This window comes from Geotrypetes seraphini, chromosome 7 (assembly GCF_902459505.1).
Source record: "Geotrypetes seraphini chromosome 7, aGeoSer1.1, whole genome shotgun sequence".
In the NCBI taxonomy this organism is placed as follows: domain Eukaryota; kingdom Metazoa; phylum Chordata; class Amphibia; order Gymnophiona; family Dermophiidae; genus Geotrypetes; species Geotrypetes seraphini.
The window spans coordinates 53,630,001-53,651,282 of NC_047090.1; the positions used below are offsets into that span (position 1 = coordinate 53,630,001).

Below are 21,282 nucleotides of genomic sequence, written 5' to 3' on the forward strand. Positions count from 1 at the left end.
TGTGCTCCACCCCTGCTAAGATGGTAACCACCGCCGTGTAAATGTCCTCCACTGTTACAGAACTGGGCGGAGGATCTGTGTTTGTGGCAGCGTGAGCCACAATAGTGGTCGCTGCAACAGGGGTGGTGGCCGTTGCAGGGTTGGTCCCACAATCTCTGGTTGAGGGTCGGAGGGGGGCAAAACAGGTGGAACAACGGTTGGGGCTTTGAATGGGGAGTGGGGATGTTGACAAAGGCGGCGAAGAGGAGGGGGATGCCAATATATCTGTAATGAAAAAGAGCATGAAAAGCAGGTGGACATTGAAAAGACAATTATGTACAGTGGAAGCATCTATGAGACAAACTTGGTTCTTTTTGTTACATATGAACAAACCTAAGCATTTTATATTATATTATTAAAATTCAAGTGATGTCTTAAATCATAAATGTGTTTATTAATTGTACACTTGATGTACGTTGTAAAAATGAATAAAAGCTTTTACAGTACAAAAATTACAGAATAAAAATATCATAACACTTACCGGACTGGACAGAGAGGTCGCTAAATCTGTCCAGGATGGGGGTTGAGGCAGTACTCATTGAGGTACGTGGGAGGGCTGGGGGAGAGGCGATGACAGAGGGTCGAATTTCAGGGAAAAGTTTAAGGCAGAACTTGGGTTTAGGGGGTGGGAGGGAGGGGGAACAGGGCATTGGGAATGAAGGGGCAGGGCAGGGTTTGGGGCGTTTTTTTAGGGGGATCCTAGAGGGTGGTCTAGGGCGTCGGTGGGGGGAAGTTGGATGAGACTGGGCGGAGGTGGAAGGGGGTTGGGACGTTGGATGGGACTGGGCGGAGGTGGAAGGGGGTTGGGACGTTGGATGGGACTGGGCGGAGGTGGAAGGGGGTTGGGACGTTGGATGGGACTGGGCGGAGGTGGAAGGGGGTTGGGACGTTGGATGGGACTGGGCGGAGGTGGAAGGGGATTGGGAGGTGGGGCGTCTGCGGGGGATAAGGAACGGCCGGTCAGGGATAGGGGTGTCTTCCTCCTCCTCCTCCTCCTCCTCCTCCTCCTCCTCTTCCTGATCCTCCTCCTCCTCTTCCTCCTCACTCGCATCTGAAGACATAAATGCATGTAGTGTCAGAAGTATATGAAAAACTGTTAATGTTTAAAATGTTTGTCTGCGCGCGATTGTCTTTCGAGTTTTTGACCTGTCAACGTTTAAAATACATGATTGTTCAACACAGATATTATGACTGCACACCTTATACCCACCCGATATTTTACTGTAACATACCTGGGGTGTTGTACAGATTGCGGCGGACAGCCCGGACCCATGCAGGGTGATGTAGCCTGAGCTCGCGGGCTTTTTTCTTCAAATCCTCAACCTATTACATAATGGAGAGACATGAGTGAGCCATGATATATGGTTCATAGAGAATAGCACGTGGACAAATCGCGCAGACATGATATATATATATGCATTGAAAGCAGTGCATGGAAATAGATTGCAAGCATAATAATTATGTAAATTTTGAAAACCCGACTGGAATACAGCTAATTAAATCAAATAAGTACATGAGAGACACCATTATCAACTGCACAATTTTTCAGCAGATGTATGATGACGCAGTGCGCGATTTCAGGAGATGCGTATCCATTTTTGCCTTCCGCGCAAAAAAAAAAAATTCTTTATCCGCGCCAATTTGTCAGCGCGCAATTGTCTATGAACAACATGTATTTGATAAATACTTACGGAGCGCGGTGTGATAGCGCGGGCGTTGAACAGCTGCGCAAGTTCTCCCCAGGCCCTGTCCATTTCACCTATATTGCGTCTTTTCCCCTTAACGGGGAAAAGCAGTTTAGCATTGAGCGTGAAGTACTCAGTTAATATGAGTACTTCACGCTCGGAGAAGTTGGGCTTCCGCCCACGGAAACCCACATAGGATGCCATCTTCTCTGTGAATCTATGACGTTTTTGCAAAGCTTAAATACCAGTCACATGACCGATGTTGTGTGAATATCGTGAGATTTCCCCTTTTCAGCGCTGCTATTGGTTATCTAAAACACGTGTTAAATGGTCAATAGTCAAACAGATTTTACTACATTGTAGTGATGAAATGCACATATTAATTGAGTATGTGTGTATTTTATAGTATATAGTTTTGTAGTAATTGATTGAAACACAATTAGCGTTAGCATGGCGCGCATATGTGTTGAAACGCGTGATGACATCAGCTTGTCTCCATTAGTGCATAATGATGACGTATATCATCATACTAAAGTTATAGTACTTTTTCGCGCAATTGACGGATTAGTTTCCCAGTGCGCAATTGACGGGTTTTAGTATAATGAGCGCAAGTTAAAAATGCGGACGAACAGAGTTAATGGGAAATCTGAATAAATGGTGATATTTGTAAATGCGGGTGGGGGGCCTAATTGCAAAGCTTAAATACCAGTCACATGACCGATGTTGTGTGAATATCGTGAGATTTCCCCTTTTCAGCGCTGCTATTGGTTATCTAAAACACGTGTTAAATGGTCAATAGTCAAACAGATTTTACTACATTGTAGTGATGAAATGCACATATTAATTGAGTATGTGTGTATTTTATAGTATATAGTTTTGTAGTAATTGATTGAAACACAATTAGCGTTAGCATGGCGCGCATATGTGTTGAAACGCGTGATGACATCAGCTTGTCTCCATTAGTGCATAATGATGACGTATATCATCATATTAAAGTTATAGTACTTTTTCGCGCAATTGACGGATTAGTTTCCCAGTGCGCAATTGACGGGTTTTAGTATAATGAGCGCAAGTTAAAAATGCGGACGAACAGAGTTAATGGGAAATCTGAATAAATAAATAAGCTATTACAGTGTTTGAATATGGGAAACACATAAGAACAATAAAATTATATTAATTTTAAAAAGATCAGGGAGTCATGAGTAAATTATTGTAATTATTACACATCATTTTCCACTCCTAATATATTAATACAGTCATACATCACATATGTTTGTGAAGAGGGATGCAGAGAAAGCACAGTTACTTACCGTAACAGGTGTTATCCAGGGACAGCAGGCAGATATTCTTAACACATGGGTGACGTCACCGACGGAGCCCTCGGTACGGACCTTTTTAACTAGAAGTTTCTAGTTGGCCGCACCGCGCGTGCGCGAGTGTCTTCCCGCCCGACGGAGGAGTGCGTGGTCCCCAGTTAGGATAAGCCAGCTAAGAAGCCAACCCGGGGAGGTGGGTGGTACGTAAGAATATCTGCCTGCTGTCCCTGGATAACACCTGTTACGGTAAGTAACTGTGCTTTATCCCAGGACAAGCAGGCAGCATATTCTTAACACATGGGTGACCTCCAAGCTAACAAAGAGGGAGGTGGGATGGTTGGCCATTAGGAAAATAAATTTTGTAACACAGATTGGCCGAAGTGTCCATCCCGTCTGGAGAACGCATCCAGACAGTAGTGAGTAGTGAATGTGTGAACTGAGGACCAAGTGGCCGCCTTGCAGATTTCCTCGATGGGCGTGGAACGGAGGAAAGCTACAGAAGCAGCCATAGCTCGGACTCTGTGGGCCGTGACAGTTCCTTCCAGTGAGAGACCGGCCCGAGCATAGCAGAATGCAATACAGGCAGCAAGCCAATTGGAAAGTGTCCGTTTGGAGACAGGACGACCCAAACGGTTGGGATCGAAAGACAAAAATAGCTGAGGGGATGTTCGGTGAGCTCTGGTACGATCAAGATAGTAAGCAAGGGCACGCTTACAATCCAGCGTGTGCAACGCCTGTTCCCCAGGATGCGAGTGAGGCTTAGGGAAGAAGACGGGCAGCACAATGGACTGGTTGAGGTGAAAAGCTGAGACCACCTTGGGAAGGAATTTAGGGTGGGTGCGCAGAACAACCTTGTCATGGTGAAAAACAGTGAACGGTGGGTCGGCAACCAGTGCATGCAGTTCGCTAACCCTCCTGGCAGAGGTGATGGCAATCAGGAAAAGCACCTTCCAGGTAAGGAGTCTAAGTGAAGTTGTGGCAAGAGGCTCGAATGGAGGTTTCATGAGAGCTGAGAGTACCACATTCAGGTCCCAGACGACTGGAGGAGGCTTGAGGGGTGGTTTGATATTGAAGAGCCCTCGCATAAATCTGGAAACCAGAGGATGAGCCGTGAGGGGTTTTCCGAGAATGGGCTCATGAAACGCAGTGATGGCACTGAGGTGGACTCTGATGGAGGTAGTTTTGAGGCCAGCATTGGACAGCGAGAGCAAATATTCCAATACGGTTTCCACCGCTAAGGAGGTGGGTTCCTGATGATGCCGGAGACACCACGAGGAGAATCTGGTCCATTTCTGATGGTAACATTGGAGGGTGGCCGGCTTCCTGGAGGCGTCCAAGATGAGGCGGACCGGCTGAGATAGGTTCTCTGGAGAGGTCAGCCCGAGAGAAACCAAGCTGTCAGGTGGAGCGAAGACAGATTGGGATGCAGTAGAGACTGATGCTGCTGCGTAAGTAGAGTAGGAAACACAGGAAGGAGAATGGGTTCCCTGGAGCTGAGTTGGAGCAGGAGTGAGAACCAGTGTTGGCGAGGCCACCGAGGTGCGATAAGAATCATGGTGGCGTTGTCCTTGCGGAGTTTGGACAAGGTCCGCAACATCAGAGGAAACGAAGAAACTGGGGACCACGCACTCCTCCGTCGGGCATATTCTTAACGCATGGGTGACGTCACTGACGGAGCCCCGGTACAGACCTTTTTAACTAGAAAGTTCTAGTTGGCCGCACCATGCGCGAGTGCCTTCACGCCCGACGGAGGAGAGCGTGGTCCCCAGTTAGGATAAGCCAGCTAAGAAGCCAACCCGGGGAGGAGGGTGGGACGTAAGAATATCTAGTGAGTAGTGTGTAACGTCACCCATGCGTTAAGAATATCTGCCTGCTGTCCCTGGATAACACCTGTTACGGTAAGTAACTGTGCTTTACTGCTCAATGCAGAAAGTAGGTATCATTATCCTAAGGTGTGTATCGGGTCGTTTGTTCATTCTTATCTTTGTCCTAAAGTTAAGTGACCTAATGTTAACATGAAAATGGAATCTAAGTCACTCTGCACTGATAATATGCCACCAGGTCAATTGTACAGGAGATGATTTAACCTACATAAATGAAGGAATTGAAAATTATATTTTTCTATTGGAATTGTGAACTTGAAAATGGATGAAATAAACCTTTTAGAAAATGTACATTTAGTGGAAGAACTTCAGATGTATTCATTTGGAAGCATTGGATGTTGGCAGGGATATGTTCTTTAGAGGATGTAATAACTAATAGTAAACTGCTTGACTTTTCACAATTGCAACATATATTTGGTCTAAATAAATCACAATATTTTATGCTTTCAGGTGGTATAACTTAATAGCTGGACTTGTAAATAAAACAACAAAACATGGTCTTAGAGACATTTGGAGCATTGAGATTAAGCATTCAATTGATGCATCTCAATGGCCACAACTTTGGCCTAAAAAATATTGCCACTATCATCTTGAGGCTGGGACATTAGATCATCTTTTATTGTATTGTCCATATATATTATTAGTTTAGAAATCAATGTTGCCTCAAATAAATAGGATGAAGGACAATCCAGTAGCCTTGACTTATTATTGTATTATGGCAAATTATGTATTTAATTATGTCGGAATAAATATGATTTCAGGAAATGTTATTCATGTTTTAATCTTACATCAAGTGTTAAAAAAAAAAAACAAATTTTAATTTAAATGCAGCACTTGCAATTCTTTCTAACACTTAATTGTTTCCATTGTGTCCTTACGTGTTACTTAGTTGGATAGTACAATACAAATTTACATTTAATGGCATAGTTATTAATGTCATACTAACATAAAGAAAACAACAAAATGTTTTAAACATTGGTAAATGTTTATTAAAATATTGCATATGTGATAAACATGTAATACACATATGTTCAAATGCAGTGTCAACAACACAAAATCTTTCAGTTCACCATTCATGATCTTTTATGTACAACATACTGAATTATATCTTTATTCGTTTTAAATCATAAACAAGTGTGCAATAATATATCCATTAAAGGTGGCACAGCAGTTAAACATCAGTGACAGTGAGTAAGGATGTGGTTATAGCAGTGAAAAAACATCAGGAGCAAATTAACAGACAGTTTAAGTGAAACAGTAGAAACAACAGTCTGGACCACCAAAAGGAGTGGGGGACATAGACAATTTAAAGTGTATCATCTGTTCATGCACCATGTGTGGAAATCACACATTTTGCTATACGACCTTTGAAAAAGAAAGACCATACACACCCTTCAAATTAAATGAGCAACAGTGGGAGAGAGTGAGATATTGGCAGAGCAGTTAACCAACATCTGTGAGAGTGAGAGCAGTGGTTTCAGAGACAGCACCTGACTGACATTCTGCTGGGGGGGGGACTCTGCTTCTGGGTCCTGCAAAGGCCAACACCTGACTGCCATCATCACGTTTGCACCCTTGTCAACCCATTCTGGGTCCTCATCTTTTTCTGAATCTCATGGCTTCAGAGACAGCACCTGACTGACATTTCTGCTTATGTACTTTCTAGGCCACCAAAAACAAGGGAGGAAATGTACAATTTCAAGTTTTTCAAATTTTCCTTAACACAGCCGCTTTCCCTGAAGCCGCTCCATCCAAGACACCATCTGACCTTCCCTACGTGAAGGAAAAAGCCTTTGAACAACACCCACAACACCTTGAAAATGTCAAAGCGAGTACAGTATGCTTGAGTGGGTTACCTTGCTCGGCATAAAAAACCTTCACGCTTGGCACATGTCAGAGCAGTGGATACTAGGATAGGTAGGGGTCAGAGGAGGGCTTCAGAGAAGCAGTTAACCAACAGTAGTGGGAGAGAGAGATATTGGCAGAGCAGTTAACCAACATCTGTGGAGTGAGAGCAACAGTTGGCAGAGCAGTTAACCAACAGTAGTGGGAGAGAGAGATATTGGCAGAGCAGTTAACCAACATCTGTGGAGTGAGAGCAACAGTTGGCAGAGCAGTTAACCAACAGTAGTGGGAGAGTGAGATATTGGCAGAGCAGTTAACCAACATCTGTGGAGTGAGAGCAACAGTTGGCAGAGCAGTTAACCAACAGTAGTGGGAGAGTGAGATATTGGCAGAGCAGTTAACCAACATCTGTGGAGTGAGAGCAACAGTTGGCAGAGCAGTTAACCAACAGTAGTGGGAGAGTGAGATATTGGCAGAGCAGTTAACCAACATCTGTGGAGTGAGAGCAACAGTTGGCAGAGCAGTTAACCAACAGTAGTGGGAGAGAGAGATATTGGCAGAGCAGTTAACCAACATCTGTGGAGTGAGAGCAACAGTTGGCAGAGCAGTTAACCAACATCTGTGGAGTGAGAGCAACAGTTGGCAGAGCAGTTAACCAACAGTAGTGGGAGAGTGAGATATTGGCAGAGCAGTTAACCAACATCTGTGGAGTGAGAGCAACAGTTGGCAGAGCAGTTAACCAACAGTAGTGGGAGAGTGAGATATTGGCAGAGCAGTTAACCAACATCTGTGGAGTGAGAGCAACAGTTGGCAGAGCAGTTAACCAACAGTAGTGGGAGAGTGAGATATTGGCAGAGCAGTTAACCAACATCTGTGGAGTGAGAGCAACAGTTGGCAGAGCAGTTAACCAACAGTAGTGGGAGAGTGAGATATTGGCAGAGCAGTTAACCAACATCTGTGGAGTGAGAGCAACAGTTGGCAGAGCAGTTAACCAACATCTGTGGAGTGAGAGCAACAGTTGGCAGAGCAGTTAACCAACAGTAGTGGGAGAGTGAGATATTGGCAGAGCAGTTAACCAACATCTGTGGGAGTGAGAGCAACAGTTGGCAGAGCAGTTAACCAACAGTAGTGGGAGAGTGAGATATTGGCAGAGCAGTTAACCAACATCTGTGGAGTGAGAGCAACAGTTGGCAGAGCAGTTAACCAACAGTAGTGGGAGAGAGAGATATTGGCAGAGCAGTTAACCAACATCTGTGGAGTGAGAGCAACAGTTGGCAGAGCAGTTAACCAACATCTGTGGAGTGAGAGCAACAGTTGGCAGAGCAGTTAACCAACAGTAGTGGGAGAGTGAGATATTGGCAGAGCAGTTAACCAACATCTGTGGAGTGAGAGCAACAGTTGGCAGAGCAGTTAACCAACTGTAGTGGGAGAGTGAGATATTGGCAGAGCAGTTAACCAACATCTGTGGAGTGAGAGCAACAGTTGGCAGAGCAGTTAACCAACAGTAGTGGGAGAGTGAGATATTGGCAGAGCAGTTAACCAACATCTGTGGAGTGAGAGCAACAGTTGGCAGAGCAGTTAACCAACATCTGTGGAGTGAGAGCAACAGTTGGCAGAGCAGTTAACCAACAGTAGTGGGAGAGTGAGATATTGGCAGAGCAGTTAACCAACATCTGTGGGAGTGAGAGCAACAGTTGGCAGAGCAGTTAACCAACATCTGTGGAGTGAGAGCAACAGTTGGCAGAGCAGTTAACCAACAGTAGTGGGAGAGTGAGATATTGGCAGAGCAGTTAACCAACATCTGTGGGAGTGAGAGCAACAGTTGGCAGAGCAGTTAACCAACAGTAGTGGGAGAGAGAGATATTGGCAGAGCAGTTAACCAACATCTGTGGAGTGAGAGCAACAGTTGGCAGAGCAGTTAACCAACAGTAGTGGGAGAGTGAGATATTGGCAGAGCAGTTAACCAACATCTGTGGAGTGAGAGCAACAGTTGGCAGAGCAGTTAACCAACAGTAGTGGGAGAGTGAGATATTGGCAGAGCAGTTAACCAACATCTGTGGGAGTGAGAGCAACAGTTGGCAGAGCAGTTAACCAACAGTAGTGGCAGAGAGAGATATTGGCAGAGCAGTTAACCAACATCTGTGGAGTGAGAGCAACAGTTGGCAGAGCAGTTAACCAACAGTAGTGGGAGAGAGAGATATTGGCAGAGCAGTTAACCAACATCTGTGGAGTGAGAGCAACAGTTGGCAGAGCAGTTAACCAACAGTAGTGGGAGAGAGAGATATTGGCAGAGCAGTTAACCAACATCTGTGGAGTGAGAGCAACAGTTGGCAGAGCAGTTAACCAACAGTAGTGGGAGAGAGAGATATTGGCAGAGCAGTTAACCAACATCTGTGGAGTGAGAGCAACAGTTGGCAGAGCAGTTAACCAACATCTGTGGAGTGAGAGCAACAGTTGGCAGAGCAGTTAACCAACAGTAGTGGGAGAGTGAGATATTGGCAGAGCAGTTAACCAACATCTGTGGAGTGAGAGCAACAGTTGGCAGAGCAGTTAACCAACAGTAGTGGGAGAGTGAGATATTGGCAGAGCAGTTAACCAACATCTGTGGAGTGAGAGCAACAGTTGGCAGAGCAGTTAACCAACAGTAGTGGGAGAGAGAGATATTGGCAGAGCAGTTAACCAACATCTGTGGAGTGAGAGCAACAGTTGGCAGAGCAGTTAACCAACAGTAGTGGGAGAGAGAGATATTGGCAGAGCAGTTAACCAACATCTGTGGAGTGAGAGCAACAGTTGGCAGAGCAGTTAACCAACAGTAGTGGGAGAGAGAGATATTGGCAGAGCAGTTAACCAACATCTGTGGAGTGAGAGCAACAGTTGGCAGAGCAGTTAACCAACAGTAGTGGGAGAGAGAGATATTGGCAGAGCAGTTAACCAACATCTGTGGAGTGAGAGCAACAGTTGGCAGAGCAGTTAACCAACAGTAGTGGGAGAGAGAGATATTGGCAGAGCAGTTAACCAACATCTGTGGAGTGAGAGCAACAGTTGGCAGAGCAGTTAACCAACAGTAGTGGGAGAGAGAGATATTGGCAGAGCAGTTAACCAACATCTGTGGAGTGAGAGCAACAGTTGGCAGAGCAGTTAACCAACATCTGTGGAGTGAGAGCAACAGTTGGCAGAGCAGTTAACCAACAGTAGTGGGAGAGTGAGATATTGGCAGAGCAGTTAACCAACATCTGTGGGAGTGAGAGCAACAGTTGGCAGAGCAGTTAACCAACAGTAGTGGGAGAGTGAGATATTGGCAGAGCAGTGGTTTCAGAGACAGCACCTGACTGACATTTTGCTGGGGGGGGACTCTGCTTCTGGGTCCTGCAAAGGCCAACACCTGACTGCCATCATCACGTTTGCACCCTTGTCAACCCATTCTGGGTCCTGCAAAGGCCAACACATGACTGCCACCATCAGGTTTGCACCCCTGTCAACCCATTCTGGGTCCTCATCTTTTTCTGAATCTCATGGCTTCAGAGACAGCACCTGACTGACATTCTGCTGGGGGGGGGACTCTGCTTCTGGGTCCTGCAAAGGCCAACACCTGACTGCCACCATCACGTTTGCACCCTTGTCAACCCATTCTGGGTCCTGCAAAGGCCAACACATGACTGCCACCATCAGGTTTGCACCCCTGTCAACCCATTCTGGGTCCTCATCTTTTTCTGAATCTCATGGCTTCAGAGACAGCACCTGACTGACATTTCTGCTTATGTACTTTCTAGGCCACCAAAAACAAGGGAGGAAATGTACAATTTCAAGTTTTTCAAATTTTCCTTAACACAGCCGCTTTCCCTGAAGCCGCTCCATCCAAGACACCATCTGACCTTTCCTACGTGAAGGAAAAAGCCTTTGAACACCACCCACAACATCTTGAAAATGTCAAAGCGAGTACAGTATGCTTGAGTGGGTTACCTTGCTCGGCATAAAAAACCTTCACGCTTGGCACATGTCAGAGCAGTGGATACTAGGATAGGTAGGGGTCAGAGGAGGGCTTCAGAGAAACTCCTGGGGGAGAGATCCTGAGCACAACAGTTTGCAGGCCTGTAGCTTTCGGGCCACCAAAAGGAGAGGGGGACATAGACATTTCAAAGTGTCTCTCCTGTTCCTGCAGCATATGTGCTTGGGAGACCATATGGACATGTCAAAGCAAATTTCAAATCACAAAGTGCACACAATTGTAGCATAGCAACAGGAAAACCTGAACTTCAACATCAAACTCTACAGTTCCAGATTATGTGCTATACCACGGAGATATTGAAAGAGAGGTGTTTGTCCATATGTTGGCAGCAGCGTTGTTAGTCTTTGCGTCACTCTCACATACGTGCTCTTACTGCTGGGTGGTGCGCGGTTACCAGCCTGGAATCGAGCAAGCAGCTGTTCTGTGTGATCTTGCTCACGCTGTATATGTTCAAGGAGTTTAAAGATGGTTGGATGGTGGCATGCAACAGAGGATTGAAATGCATGGTGCCAACCTTCAACGGAATTGTTGGTCCGAGGCAGTCCATCTTCCACACGGGAGCGCATATTCCACAGAGGAATAGGAAAAGGTGGCACCCGTCTCCCATTTGGCCGCAATCTCCCGATGTAATTGTCTTCCCAATAGTCATACACCAGGGTCAGTTCATCTGGTCGACTCTCCTCCAAGGTCTGGAAACACTCAGCAACATCATCCACAGGAACAAAACTTAATGCTAACAGCATTTTGGTGAACATTCTTACTCTCTCCTCATCTCTATAGCTGGCGGTCAGTCCCTCATGTTGAATTCTGCGCCACAATGATTGACCCAGATGGAACAGGCAGCCAGAAACTGTAGCATTGGGAAATACAGTGCGGGCAGCTTGCAGACTTGCTCTCTCAAAGTCCATCAAGATTGTCAATGGTGCCAACGTGTTTCTGGTTTCCAGCAGTTTCCTCAACACACGTTCATAGTCCTCCTCCCTTTTACTGTTCAACAACACGTAGACCATGGGAAGTGCACGATTGTCTACAAATGCATGGATGGTAAAGACTTGGACAAACAAATGGGGGGCAACTTTGAATGTCCCATCCATGAACCAATGTCCATGTTGCTCCAACACCTCAAGATTAGATTCTGTAGTGAAAATGAATATGCGTCTTTCATCATTTTCACCTGAATCCCACAACAGTAATTGTTCACCACGTGTGCTTCTTTGTAGCGGCTCAGGAATTTGTATGTCTCTTATGCACCTGGGATTACCCATTGCTAGATGGCCTGCATTTCTCTTTCTATTAACTGTTCTCTGCATGGAGGTGTATGCAGGCAATAATGTAGCGGCTTCTAAACTTGTACCAGCTGTTGTGCCATGAATGATCTGACGTGGCCTTTCAACCGTAGCCACAGCTCTTTCACGTATGTCTCCCATCATTCGATCAGCTTCAATTCTAGCATTGTTGGGTGCATGCACATGCGCCGTTATCTCAACAGAAGATCCATCAACGAGCCTCTTTCTTCTTCCCACACAGTCACGGAGCACACACCTCCAGGACGTGGATCCGTCTGCCATCACTCGGTCACGCCGATATCGATAGCCCTCATTAACCCTGTGCTCTCTCCCACGCTGTGAAGTTATTACTTCCATGTCTATGTCAAATCACTCCTGAAACCATACAATTAATAACATTATCCTATTTTGACTTGCAATTGATATACAATTGCCTATATCATGAATGCAGTACTCAAAAGAACATCATACCTGTAAGACTGGAAGTATATCGATGAAACCCTCAGGAACTGTAGTCGACCTTCAACCCTGAACCAGTACCTGCAAGAATTATAACATGCATGTAAACTTAATGTTCACCCCCCACCAATCTCCAGCACACAAAAAAACATGCAAAGGTCAAATAGGTGAGGTTAGGCCATACATATGTAGAGTTTAGTGCTATGGCACAACACCATATACCTGCAAGGGTGCGATCCCTGTCAGGAAAACACTGAAGATGTCTGTCCTCTGTTGACTGTGGTGTCTTGATTGTAGTCTGTTGATTGTAGTCACCTTCAGTAGTAGATTAGATAAGGTTATTATATACATAGGACATACAAATCCCTATAGGTAAAGTTCAGTGCTATGGCACAACACCATATACCTGCAAGGGTGCGATTCCTGTCAGCAAAACACTGAAGATGTCTGTCCTCTGTTGACTGTGGTGTCTTGATTGTAGTCTGTTGATTGTAGTCACCTTCAGTAGTAGATTAGATAAGGTTATTATATACATAGGACATACAAATCCCTATATGTAAAGTTCAGTGCTATGGCACAACACCATATACCTGCAAGGGTGCGATTCCTGTCAGCAAAACACTGAAGATGTGTGTCCTCTGTTGATCGTGGTCTCTTGAATGTCCTCTGTTGATTGTAGTCACCTTCAGTAGTAGATTAGATAAGGTTATTATACACATAGGACATACAAATCCCTATATGTAAAGTTCAGTGCTATGGCACAACACCATATACCTGCAAGGGTGCGATTCCTGTCAGCAAAACACTGAAGATGTGTGTCCTCTGTTGATCGTGGTCTCTTGAATGTCCTCTGTTGATTGTAGTCACCTTCAGTAGTAGATTAGATAAGGTTATTATATACATAGGACATACAAATCCCTATACCTCTGTACTTACGTTGCCTCCAAGATTGAACTTCTAGACAACACTAGGGTTTCAGCAAATTCATATCCCTCAGCACATGACTGCAAGACTAAAATTTATAAGGTTAGCACATAGATATAACAAACAACACCCACTATGTCTGTACTTACCTTTGCAATCATACCTGTAATAGTTAAAATCTGGCTTGCCAACCATCATGGATTAAGAACGTCATTATACCTAATCGCAGACAGAAGGAAGGCAGAGAGGCCCAAAACAAGGACCCACAACAATTGTATACAATCACCCTCACTACACACCCAAGGCTAAAAGTGTACCCCAATAAGCCCTACCATCAGACTATTTATCCTATCCTATTGTTCCAATTTAGCAAAACCAAAAAATGAAGCTATGCATATACCTGTAAATGTGAATATCCTCTTATGTATGATACCTGCAAAAGAAAATGGTACCCAATGCCTTTATAAAACTATAAACCGTGAGCACACTCGGTTTTTTAAAAAATCTTTATTCATTTTAAATGACACATCATGTGTACAAGAATCAAAACATTAAAATGAAATACATCACATGTCAATCAAGTACCTCCCTTCCCAACCCACTTCCCCACTCTTACTTTTCCCAATATGAATGATAATAGTATAATTTAGACACCCTCCCAACAATAAGACAGTGTATCTTTAAATAGAAAATAGTGTATATTCATTACAGTAAGATGTTAATGTCTCCCTTTTTTATTGTTACTGTTCTTTCCATTTTGATAATGTGACATAATGAATTGTACCCAAAACTAGATACTTTCAAATTATTACTTATATGTTGAATGGTGACTCCTGTGCTGATATTTTCCTTTTTTTTTCTCATGCACTTACCCAATAATATTGCATCATTACATCATGATACAATCCTCAAATTAAACATATTCAGATACTAGTGTTGCTGGCATAAGAGTTTTTACCTCATGCCAACAAGTTTTTTTAGATATTTATTACTTTTAAAATCTATAACTCCATCCAATTATGCTTCCAATTAATATCCATCATCACATTATACATAATCTTAATACCATACCTCAACCTTCTCGCTCTTTTAACATGCGGGAAAACTAAGCGCAAGACGGGGTGTCCTTAAAAATCCGCGTTCCGTGCCCCTTTTCAGGTCCCTGCCCCTGACAGGGCTGGATGAGAAGGTTCATAGACAACGGCGCGAAAGACGAAAGCCAATTTAAGGCAAGGCGCGCCGCCGCACCGCACCAAATTACAGTTTTTAGGGGCTCCGACGGGGGGTTTTGTTCGGGAACCCCCTTCTGTTTACTTAATAGACATCGCGCCGGCGTTATCGGGGGTTTGGGGGTCGTAACCCTCCACATTATAGTAAAGTGGGGGGTTCCCCCCCCCTCGCCCTCCGTCGGAGCCCTAAAAACGGTCATTTAGAGCGGCGCGGCTTGCGCGCAATCGTCTATGAACCCGTCGGAGCCCTAAAAACAGTAATTTAGAAAGGCGCGGCGTCGCACGCTGCGCTCAATAGGGTGGGCACGCCTTTGACCCGGCGCGCCGGCGCGCTTTTGACCCGGCACCGTATGGGAATTTAACTCTGACGGATCCTAGCATGGGGAAGGGAAAGCATTAGGATCCTTCAGAGTTAAATTATCATACAACTCTGTCAGAGCCAGAGACTAAATGTGGCAGGGACCCGAAAAGTGGCGCAGAACGCGGATTTTTAAGGACCTGTGCGTTTAGATACGGGACCAAATCGCGGTTCATAGACAATTGCGCGTAAATATCAACATACCCTATATAAACTGGTTCATAGACAATTGCGCGCAAGACAAGATTTTTAAGGACCTGTGCGTTTAGATACGGGACCAAATCGCGGTTCATAGACAATACGGGACCAAATCGCGGTTCATAGACAATTGCGCGTAAATATCAACATTATATAAACTGGTTCATAGACAATTGCGCGCAAGACAAGATTTTTAAGGACCTGTGCGTTTAGATACGGGACCAAATCGCGGTTCATAGACAATTGCGCGTAAATATCACTGGTTCATAGACAATTGCGCGCAATACAAGAACTGAAAATGTAAATATCAACATACCTATATAAACTTGAGGATCAATTGCGCTGAGTTTTATGATCGCGATTGTCTTGCGCGCAATTGTCTATGAACCATACCCCCCTCCCTTTTCTTGCGCGTGAAGCGTAAATATAAACATACCTGTAAATGAAGAAATGTGGACGTTCGCTCTCACCAGAGGTGAGAAAAATCCGCGCAAGACAAATATTCGTTATAGATCAAGTACCAGCAAAACCAGATCTTTACCTATAACGGACACGGTCAGGCAGCGAAAGGAAGGCGGGAAAGGAAGGAGGACATATATAATGTAGAAACGTAACCATAGTAACGAAAATGCATTCACGTGACTTGTATTTAAATGCTGTTCGGAGAATATATATCATGAGATAACGTAACCATGGTAACGAAAATGCATTCACGTGACTTGTATTTTAATGCTGTTCGGAGAATATATATCATGAGATAACGTAACCATGGTAACGAAAATGCATTCACGTGATTTATGTTGAAAACGCAAAGAGTCAAGGGAATCATACATAACACACGTTGACGTGATGACGTGTTCACGTGCTGTACGTGCGCGTGTCCTCCGATGGTCAAGCGGCCTCTAGTGGCGCGCTCAGTTGTCTTGCGCTGAGTTGTCTTGCGCTGAGTTGTCTTGCGCTCAATTGTCTTGCGCAGAGTTGTCGCTGCGCTGAATTGTCTTGCGCTGAGTTGTCGCTGCGCTGAATTGTCTTGCGCGCAATTGTCTTTGCGCTTATTTGTCTGCGCTATTTTGTCTGCGCGCGATTGTCTTGCGCGTTTTTGACCTGTCACCGAGAAAGATAGGTAGGTACAGCTGGTTTAAGATGAATACTGATTAACTTTAGACAAAGTCTGTCTAATTCAGGAGAGGGTGGACAAATTATGATTGCGGTTTCAGGTGTTTTGCACTTGGGTGACTGAGCCTGGAGCGAACCTTCAGTTTTTGGAGTCCATGGTGAAATTTGAACATTGCTTTCCTATTTTGCAATCTGCTGCTCTAATTACTAAACCAAGCCTTAACAAATTTTGATTAAATCTACAGAGCCAGCCAGCCCCAAAACTAAGGAGCCAATGGCAGAGATCTCACTTCTCTGGCTCCATCCTTCCAACAATGTTCTCAGAGAAGTTTGGGGAAGGGGCAGGAATTCCCTCTCAGATCAGCAGTAGAATTTTTAGAAACCGACTTAAGGCTCTTTTCCTATTTTGTGTCTTTAGATGAAAAACTTTAGTAAATCAGTTCCTTAAGGTGCCTCTGCATTTAACTGACAGAAGCCAGCAGTCTTCCCCAAAGCAGGCTGTCAGCTGTTTGAGAGCACCCTCTACATACATGTGAAGCAAAGAGGCAATTGGCCACCTTAAGATCATTACATATGATCATACCCAAAGTCCCACTCCTACAGAAGTACTTCACCCCCTAAACTATACCGCTCCCTTGGATTTTTGCAGCTAAAATGCATAATCTTGCATTCATTTATTTATTTGAAGGATCTATATTCCACACTATCAGTAAGTTAACAAATACAGAACAGCATGAGATTTATAGGTATACAGTCATGTTAAGACAAATCTTAGCTGCCATTCTTCAAGCTTTGCACAGTCCCATCTCATCCACACTTTCAGGGGTATCTATCCTATTGCAGATTTTGGTATTGTCTGTAAAGAGGCAAACCTAACCAGACAGCCCTTTGGCAATATCGCTTGCAAAAATGTTAAAAAGAACTGGCACAAGCTTTGCAGCATACCACTGGTTAACATCCCTTTTGTTTGTGTTGAGAACTAATTGAGATTGCACTTGTAAATACTTTCCAGTCATTAACCTTGGTTTTATTGGTTACTGTAGATGTGTTTGAAGACTATGTTTCACCAGCAACAGCAGCTCAGAATCTTCTGTATACTGCAGCAAAGAAGAGGAAAGAGGTAAAGGCTGAATTCTGGTCATTTTTTTTTAGGAGAGATTGGTAATAAGGGATGTTTGAAGTATTATGGGGTTGGTTCAGCCAGTGGACAGATATGTGTGTATAAGTTTGTTATCGACTTTTGAGTAGTATATTATTACATTACATTAGTGTCTTCTGTCCCGCCAATACATTTCACTTCTATGTGGTTTACAGCAAGAAATTAGCCTGGACATTCCCAGGGAGATTACAAAGTTGATAGCTATAGTATGCGTTGGGATCTGGTTAGATCATTTGACAAATTTCTTGAATAGTATGGTTTTCAGTTCTTTCTTGAATGTTTTGTAGTTGGGCGTCATGGTCAGAAGATTTGAGAGGTGGTGGTCTATTTTCGCTGCTATGGTGGCTAGTAGACCGTCATATATATTTTTTGCTTTGTATGCCTTTGATTGGGGGGGAGGGTAAAGTGTGCTTGAGTTCTCCTTAGTCTGTATGTGTTTTTCCTGATTAGGCGGTTGTTCAGATAGCTTGGTCCATTTCCATTTAGGGCTTTGAATAGGGTGCAGTCAAATTTGTGTTGTATGCGTGCTTGTACTGGGAGCCAGTGTGAGTGTTGGAAAGCTGAGGTAGCATGGTTGTATTTTTTCAGCGAGTATATTAGTCTTAGGGTTGTATTTTGGCTGTTTGTAATTGTTTTAGCATGTTGGCAGGGCATGACAGGTAAAGTATGTTAAAGTAGTCCAGGAGTCCTAGGATTAGTGCTTGTACTATGAGTTTGAATTGATTATTAGAGTAGTTTACAAAAAGAGCAAAAATAGAAATCACAAACCATGAAAGGGATAGGAAAAAGAAAAGGAAAAAAGGAAAGGAATAGGAAAAAAGAAAAGCAAAAAAAGTATTCTTGTACAATCCCACTTTATTCTGGGACCAGTGGGCAGTGGCGTACCTAGCGTATGTGACATGAGGGGCCCATCATATTTTGGCACCTCCCCCATCTGTACGAAAAACATGATTTTTAGTAACAAGCCACACGTCACACATGAGTACCTAGGAAAAGGCAGCATCTTACTTATGCAGTGAGCAGAACAGATCAATCCTACACCGTCAATCCTAACAGAAAACCATGTCTTTCGAACACACAGAACACAGAAAATACCTTCGCCTAGTATGGAATATGTCATCACAAACTAACCCCTCCCCCTTTTACAAAACTGTAGTGTGGATTTTAGCCACGGTGGTAACAGCTCTGACGCTCATAGAATTCTGAGCATCAGAGCTACTACCACCACGGCTGGCGCTAAAAAACGCTCCACAGTTTTGTAAAAGGGAGGATAAAATAGAAATACATAGACAAAAGTTAAATTGAACCAGCAAGAAGCTGGACTCTGCATACAATGCAACACCACAGAAACAGTGACACATGTCTCCTAAAGCAATAAATAAATAGAAAATTTTTGTTCTACTTTTGTCTTCTCTGGTTTCTGCTTTCCTCATCTTCTTGTTACTCTCTTCCTTCCATCCACTGTCTGCCATCTCTCTGCCCCTGTATGGCATTTTCTCTCCTTCTATGCCCCTTCCAGAAACTGTATGCCTCCCCCTTCCATCTCTCCTTTCACCCCATTGGTCAGGCATCTCTCTCCTCTCCTTCCCTCTCCCACACCTCTCTTCTGCAATCCCTTTCTTCCCTCATTTTCCTTTTCAATTTATTTTCTGCATCCATCTAGATTACGTTCTTACTTCCTTCTCATCAATTTCCTTCTACCTACAGCTCACCACCTCTTTCCCTCACCCCCTCCAATATTTCCCTAACTCAATCCTTTTCCCCATCATGTGTCCTCCTTTTATTTATCCCCTCCTTCCATCATCTGCCCTCTTCTCTCTCTCCCTTCTCTCCACTTCCATCATCTGCCCCTTCTCTTTTACCCCACTTCCATCATCTGCCCCTTCTCTTTTACCCCACTTCCATCATCTGCCCCTTCTCTTTTACCCCACTTCCATCATCTGCCCTCTTCTCTCTCCCCCTTCTCTCCACTTCCATCATCTGCCCCTTCTCTCTCTTTACCCCCACCTTCCATCATCTGCCCTCTTCTCTCTCCCCACTTCCATCATCTGCCCCTTCTTTCAATCTCTCCATCCACCACAGGCCCATCTTTCTACCTTTCTCACCTTTCCGATTTTGGCAACAAGATCGGCAAGCCCCCCCCCTGCGGCGCAGCATCAGTGCCCCCCCTGCCCCGTGACAGCACTCAAGTTCGGCCTCCTTCTCCCGGCATCAGTAGAACTTCAGATCGGCAACAGGTGCTTAGTCAAAAGCTTCCCCTGACTGAACTGCCTGGGCGGAAACAGGAAGCTGAGTCAGGGGAAGCTTTTGACTGAGCACCTGTTGCCGATCTGAAGTTCTGCTGATGCCGGGAGAAGGAGGCCAAACTTGAGTGCTGTCGCGGGGCAGGGGGGGTGCTGATGCCACTGAGTGCCATTGTGGAGGGTGGGGCATCGATGCCGCTGAGTGCCATCGCAGCCCAGGAATTTTCCGGATCTGTCCGGTTGTGCACCCCCCCCCTAAGGCTGCACCCGGGGCGGGCTGCACCCGGGGCGGACCGCCTCCCCCTTTGGTACGCCACTGCCAGTGGGCTATTTGTCTACCTGCCAGGACTTTGTAGGAAGCCTCAAACTTCAGAGACTTAAACCCTTCCCCCTCTTACCTCATCACTGCCCCTGTAAGCATCAGATTTCCTTCCTACAAGCCAGGCTATAGGAGCTTGTCTTTTCTGCTTGTGTTTAATTTCATGTAATTTCAGTCTTTGCATTAGTGCTGTGGAGGTTCCATGGGGGGACAGTTCTGACTGCGGAAGTTTGCAGACCCTTGGAAAGGTCTGCTTCTGGGGGGTTCCCTGCTTGTCATTAAACCCCCTGGACAGTCTGCACATCATATTGGGGTTCAGGGACCATTCCCTTGGGAGCTTGCTCACCCCAGGTTTGTCCACTAGTGCGTCGAGCACAGCCTGCTTGGTTCCGTGAATGCACGCCCAGAATCGGAGCCCTACTGCGTTCCTCCACCAAGCGTCTGTGCAGGTGGCAGAGGTACCCAGCCATGGAGGTCTGGCCAGTGGGGCAGTCAAAAGACTGAGTCCATCTTTCCATCTATTTGAGGCAGAGGATCTCCCTGTGAGCTGTTTCAGCTCTGTCTGCAGTGTTTTCCAGTCAGCACATGGTTCTGTGAATACAGGCTGACAGCCTGAATCAGCGATTTGGGGGGGAATCTTAAAAAGGCAGTTTTAGGCGGTTTCCTTGCATGCCCTTCCCCCACTAAAATCACCATTTTTGAGAGTTCTCTGTGGTTTTCCTGGGCTATTTTTAGTTAAAATAGGTACCCTCGGTGACCATCTTGGATTTTTCCCGATTTGATTTTAAAGTTATTTTTTATACTTGCCAGTTGTGGTTTTAAAGAAAACCACATAGATGACCTATCCAGGGCAGAATGTCATGGATTCATGCCTCATTTGTGGTGGATGGCTGTTGGATGCGCATCCATATTCTACGTGCTGCAGCCCATGAGAGGTGTGAGGCTTGCCTGGATGTGCTGCCTTCGACCTCCAAAGAGGGTCTTCTAGCACCTTCTGCCCCAGCTCCTGTGAAAATAGCATTGGAAGGCCCTGGGGAGTTCGCAGGCAATGCTATGGCGAAATGCAAGTGCATCTTGGGAGATAAACCTTGCAGATCATCCAAACAGTTCAAAACTGGTATGCAGGGGTTGGCTCCCACTGCATAGGATGAGTTTTCCTCAGGTTTTGTTAATATGCTTTATCAGGCATACTTAGTTAAAAAGTCTCTGTTTGTTTC

The 21,282-nt window shown here is 44.9% G+C and overlaps 2 protein-coding genes across 8 annotated transcripts in view; one reads left to right on the plus strand and one right to left on the minus strand.

Moving 5' to 3' along the window:
* The window catches only part of IPO8 (importin 8), a 441,493-nt gene that overhangs the window by 194,574 nt on the left and 225,637 nt on the right, over positions 1 to 21,282 (plus strand). For all 6 annotated transcript variants that reach the window (XM_033950674.1, XM_033950671.1, XM_033950672.1 and 3 more), the window contains exon 11: positions 17,388 to 17,464. In XM_033950674.1, coding sequence (XP_033806565.1) covers positions 17,388 to 17,464 — 77 coding nt within the window. The remainder of the gene's footprint in view (positions 1 to 17,387; positions 17,465 to 21,282) is intronic.
* LOC117363260 lies at positions 10,692 to 14,755 on the minus strand. Of its 2 annotated transcripts, XM_033950675.1 has the most exons (4): positions 13,294 to 14,755; positions 12,926 to 13,018; positions 12,532 to 12,600; positions 10,692 to 12,435 (listed from the first exon to the last, which is right to left on the minus strand). In XM_033950675.1, the coding sequence occupies exon 4, from the start codon at positions 12,415 to 12,417 to the stop codon at positions 11,035 to 11,037; it is 1,383 nt and encodes a 460-aa protein (XP_033806566.1). In that variant the 5' UTR covers positions 12,418 to 12,435; positions 12,532 to 12,600; positions 12,926 to 13,018; positions 13,294 to 14,755; the 3' UTR covers positions 10,692 to 11,034. The 2 variants fall into 2 exon arrangements, with proteins under 2 accessions (XP_033806566.1, XP_033806567.1); XM_033950676.1 differs by lacking the exon at positions 12,926 to 13,018.

Bases quoted from the DNA above. Each gene is read 5' to 3' on its own strand.
- LOC117363260 (XM_033950676.1), bottom strand. From the start codon at position 12,417: ATGGAAGTAATAACTTCACAGCGTGGGAGAGAGCACAGGGTTAATGAG.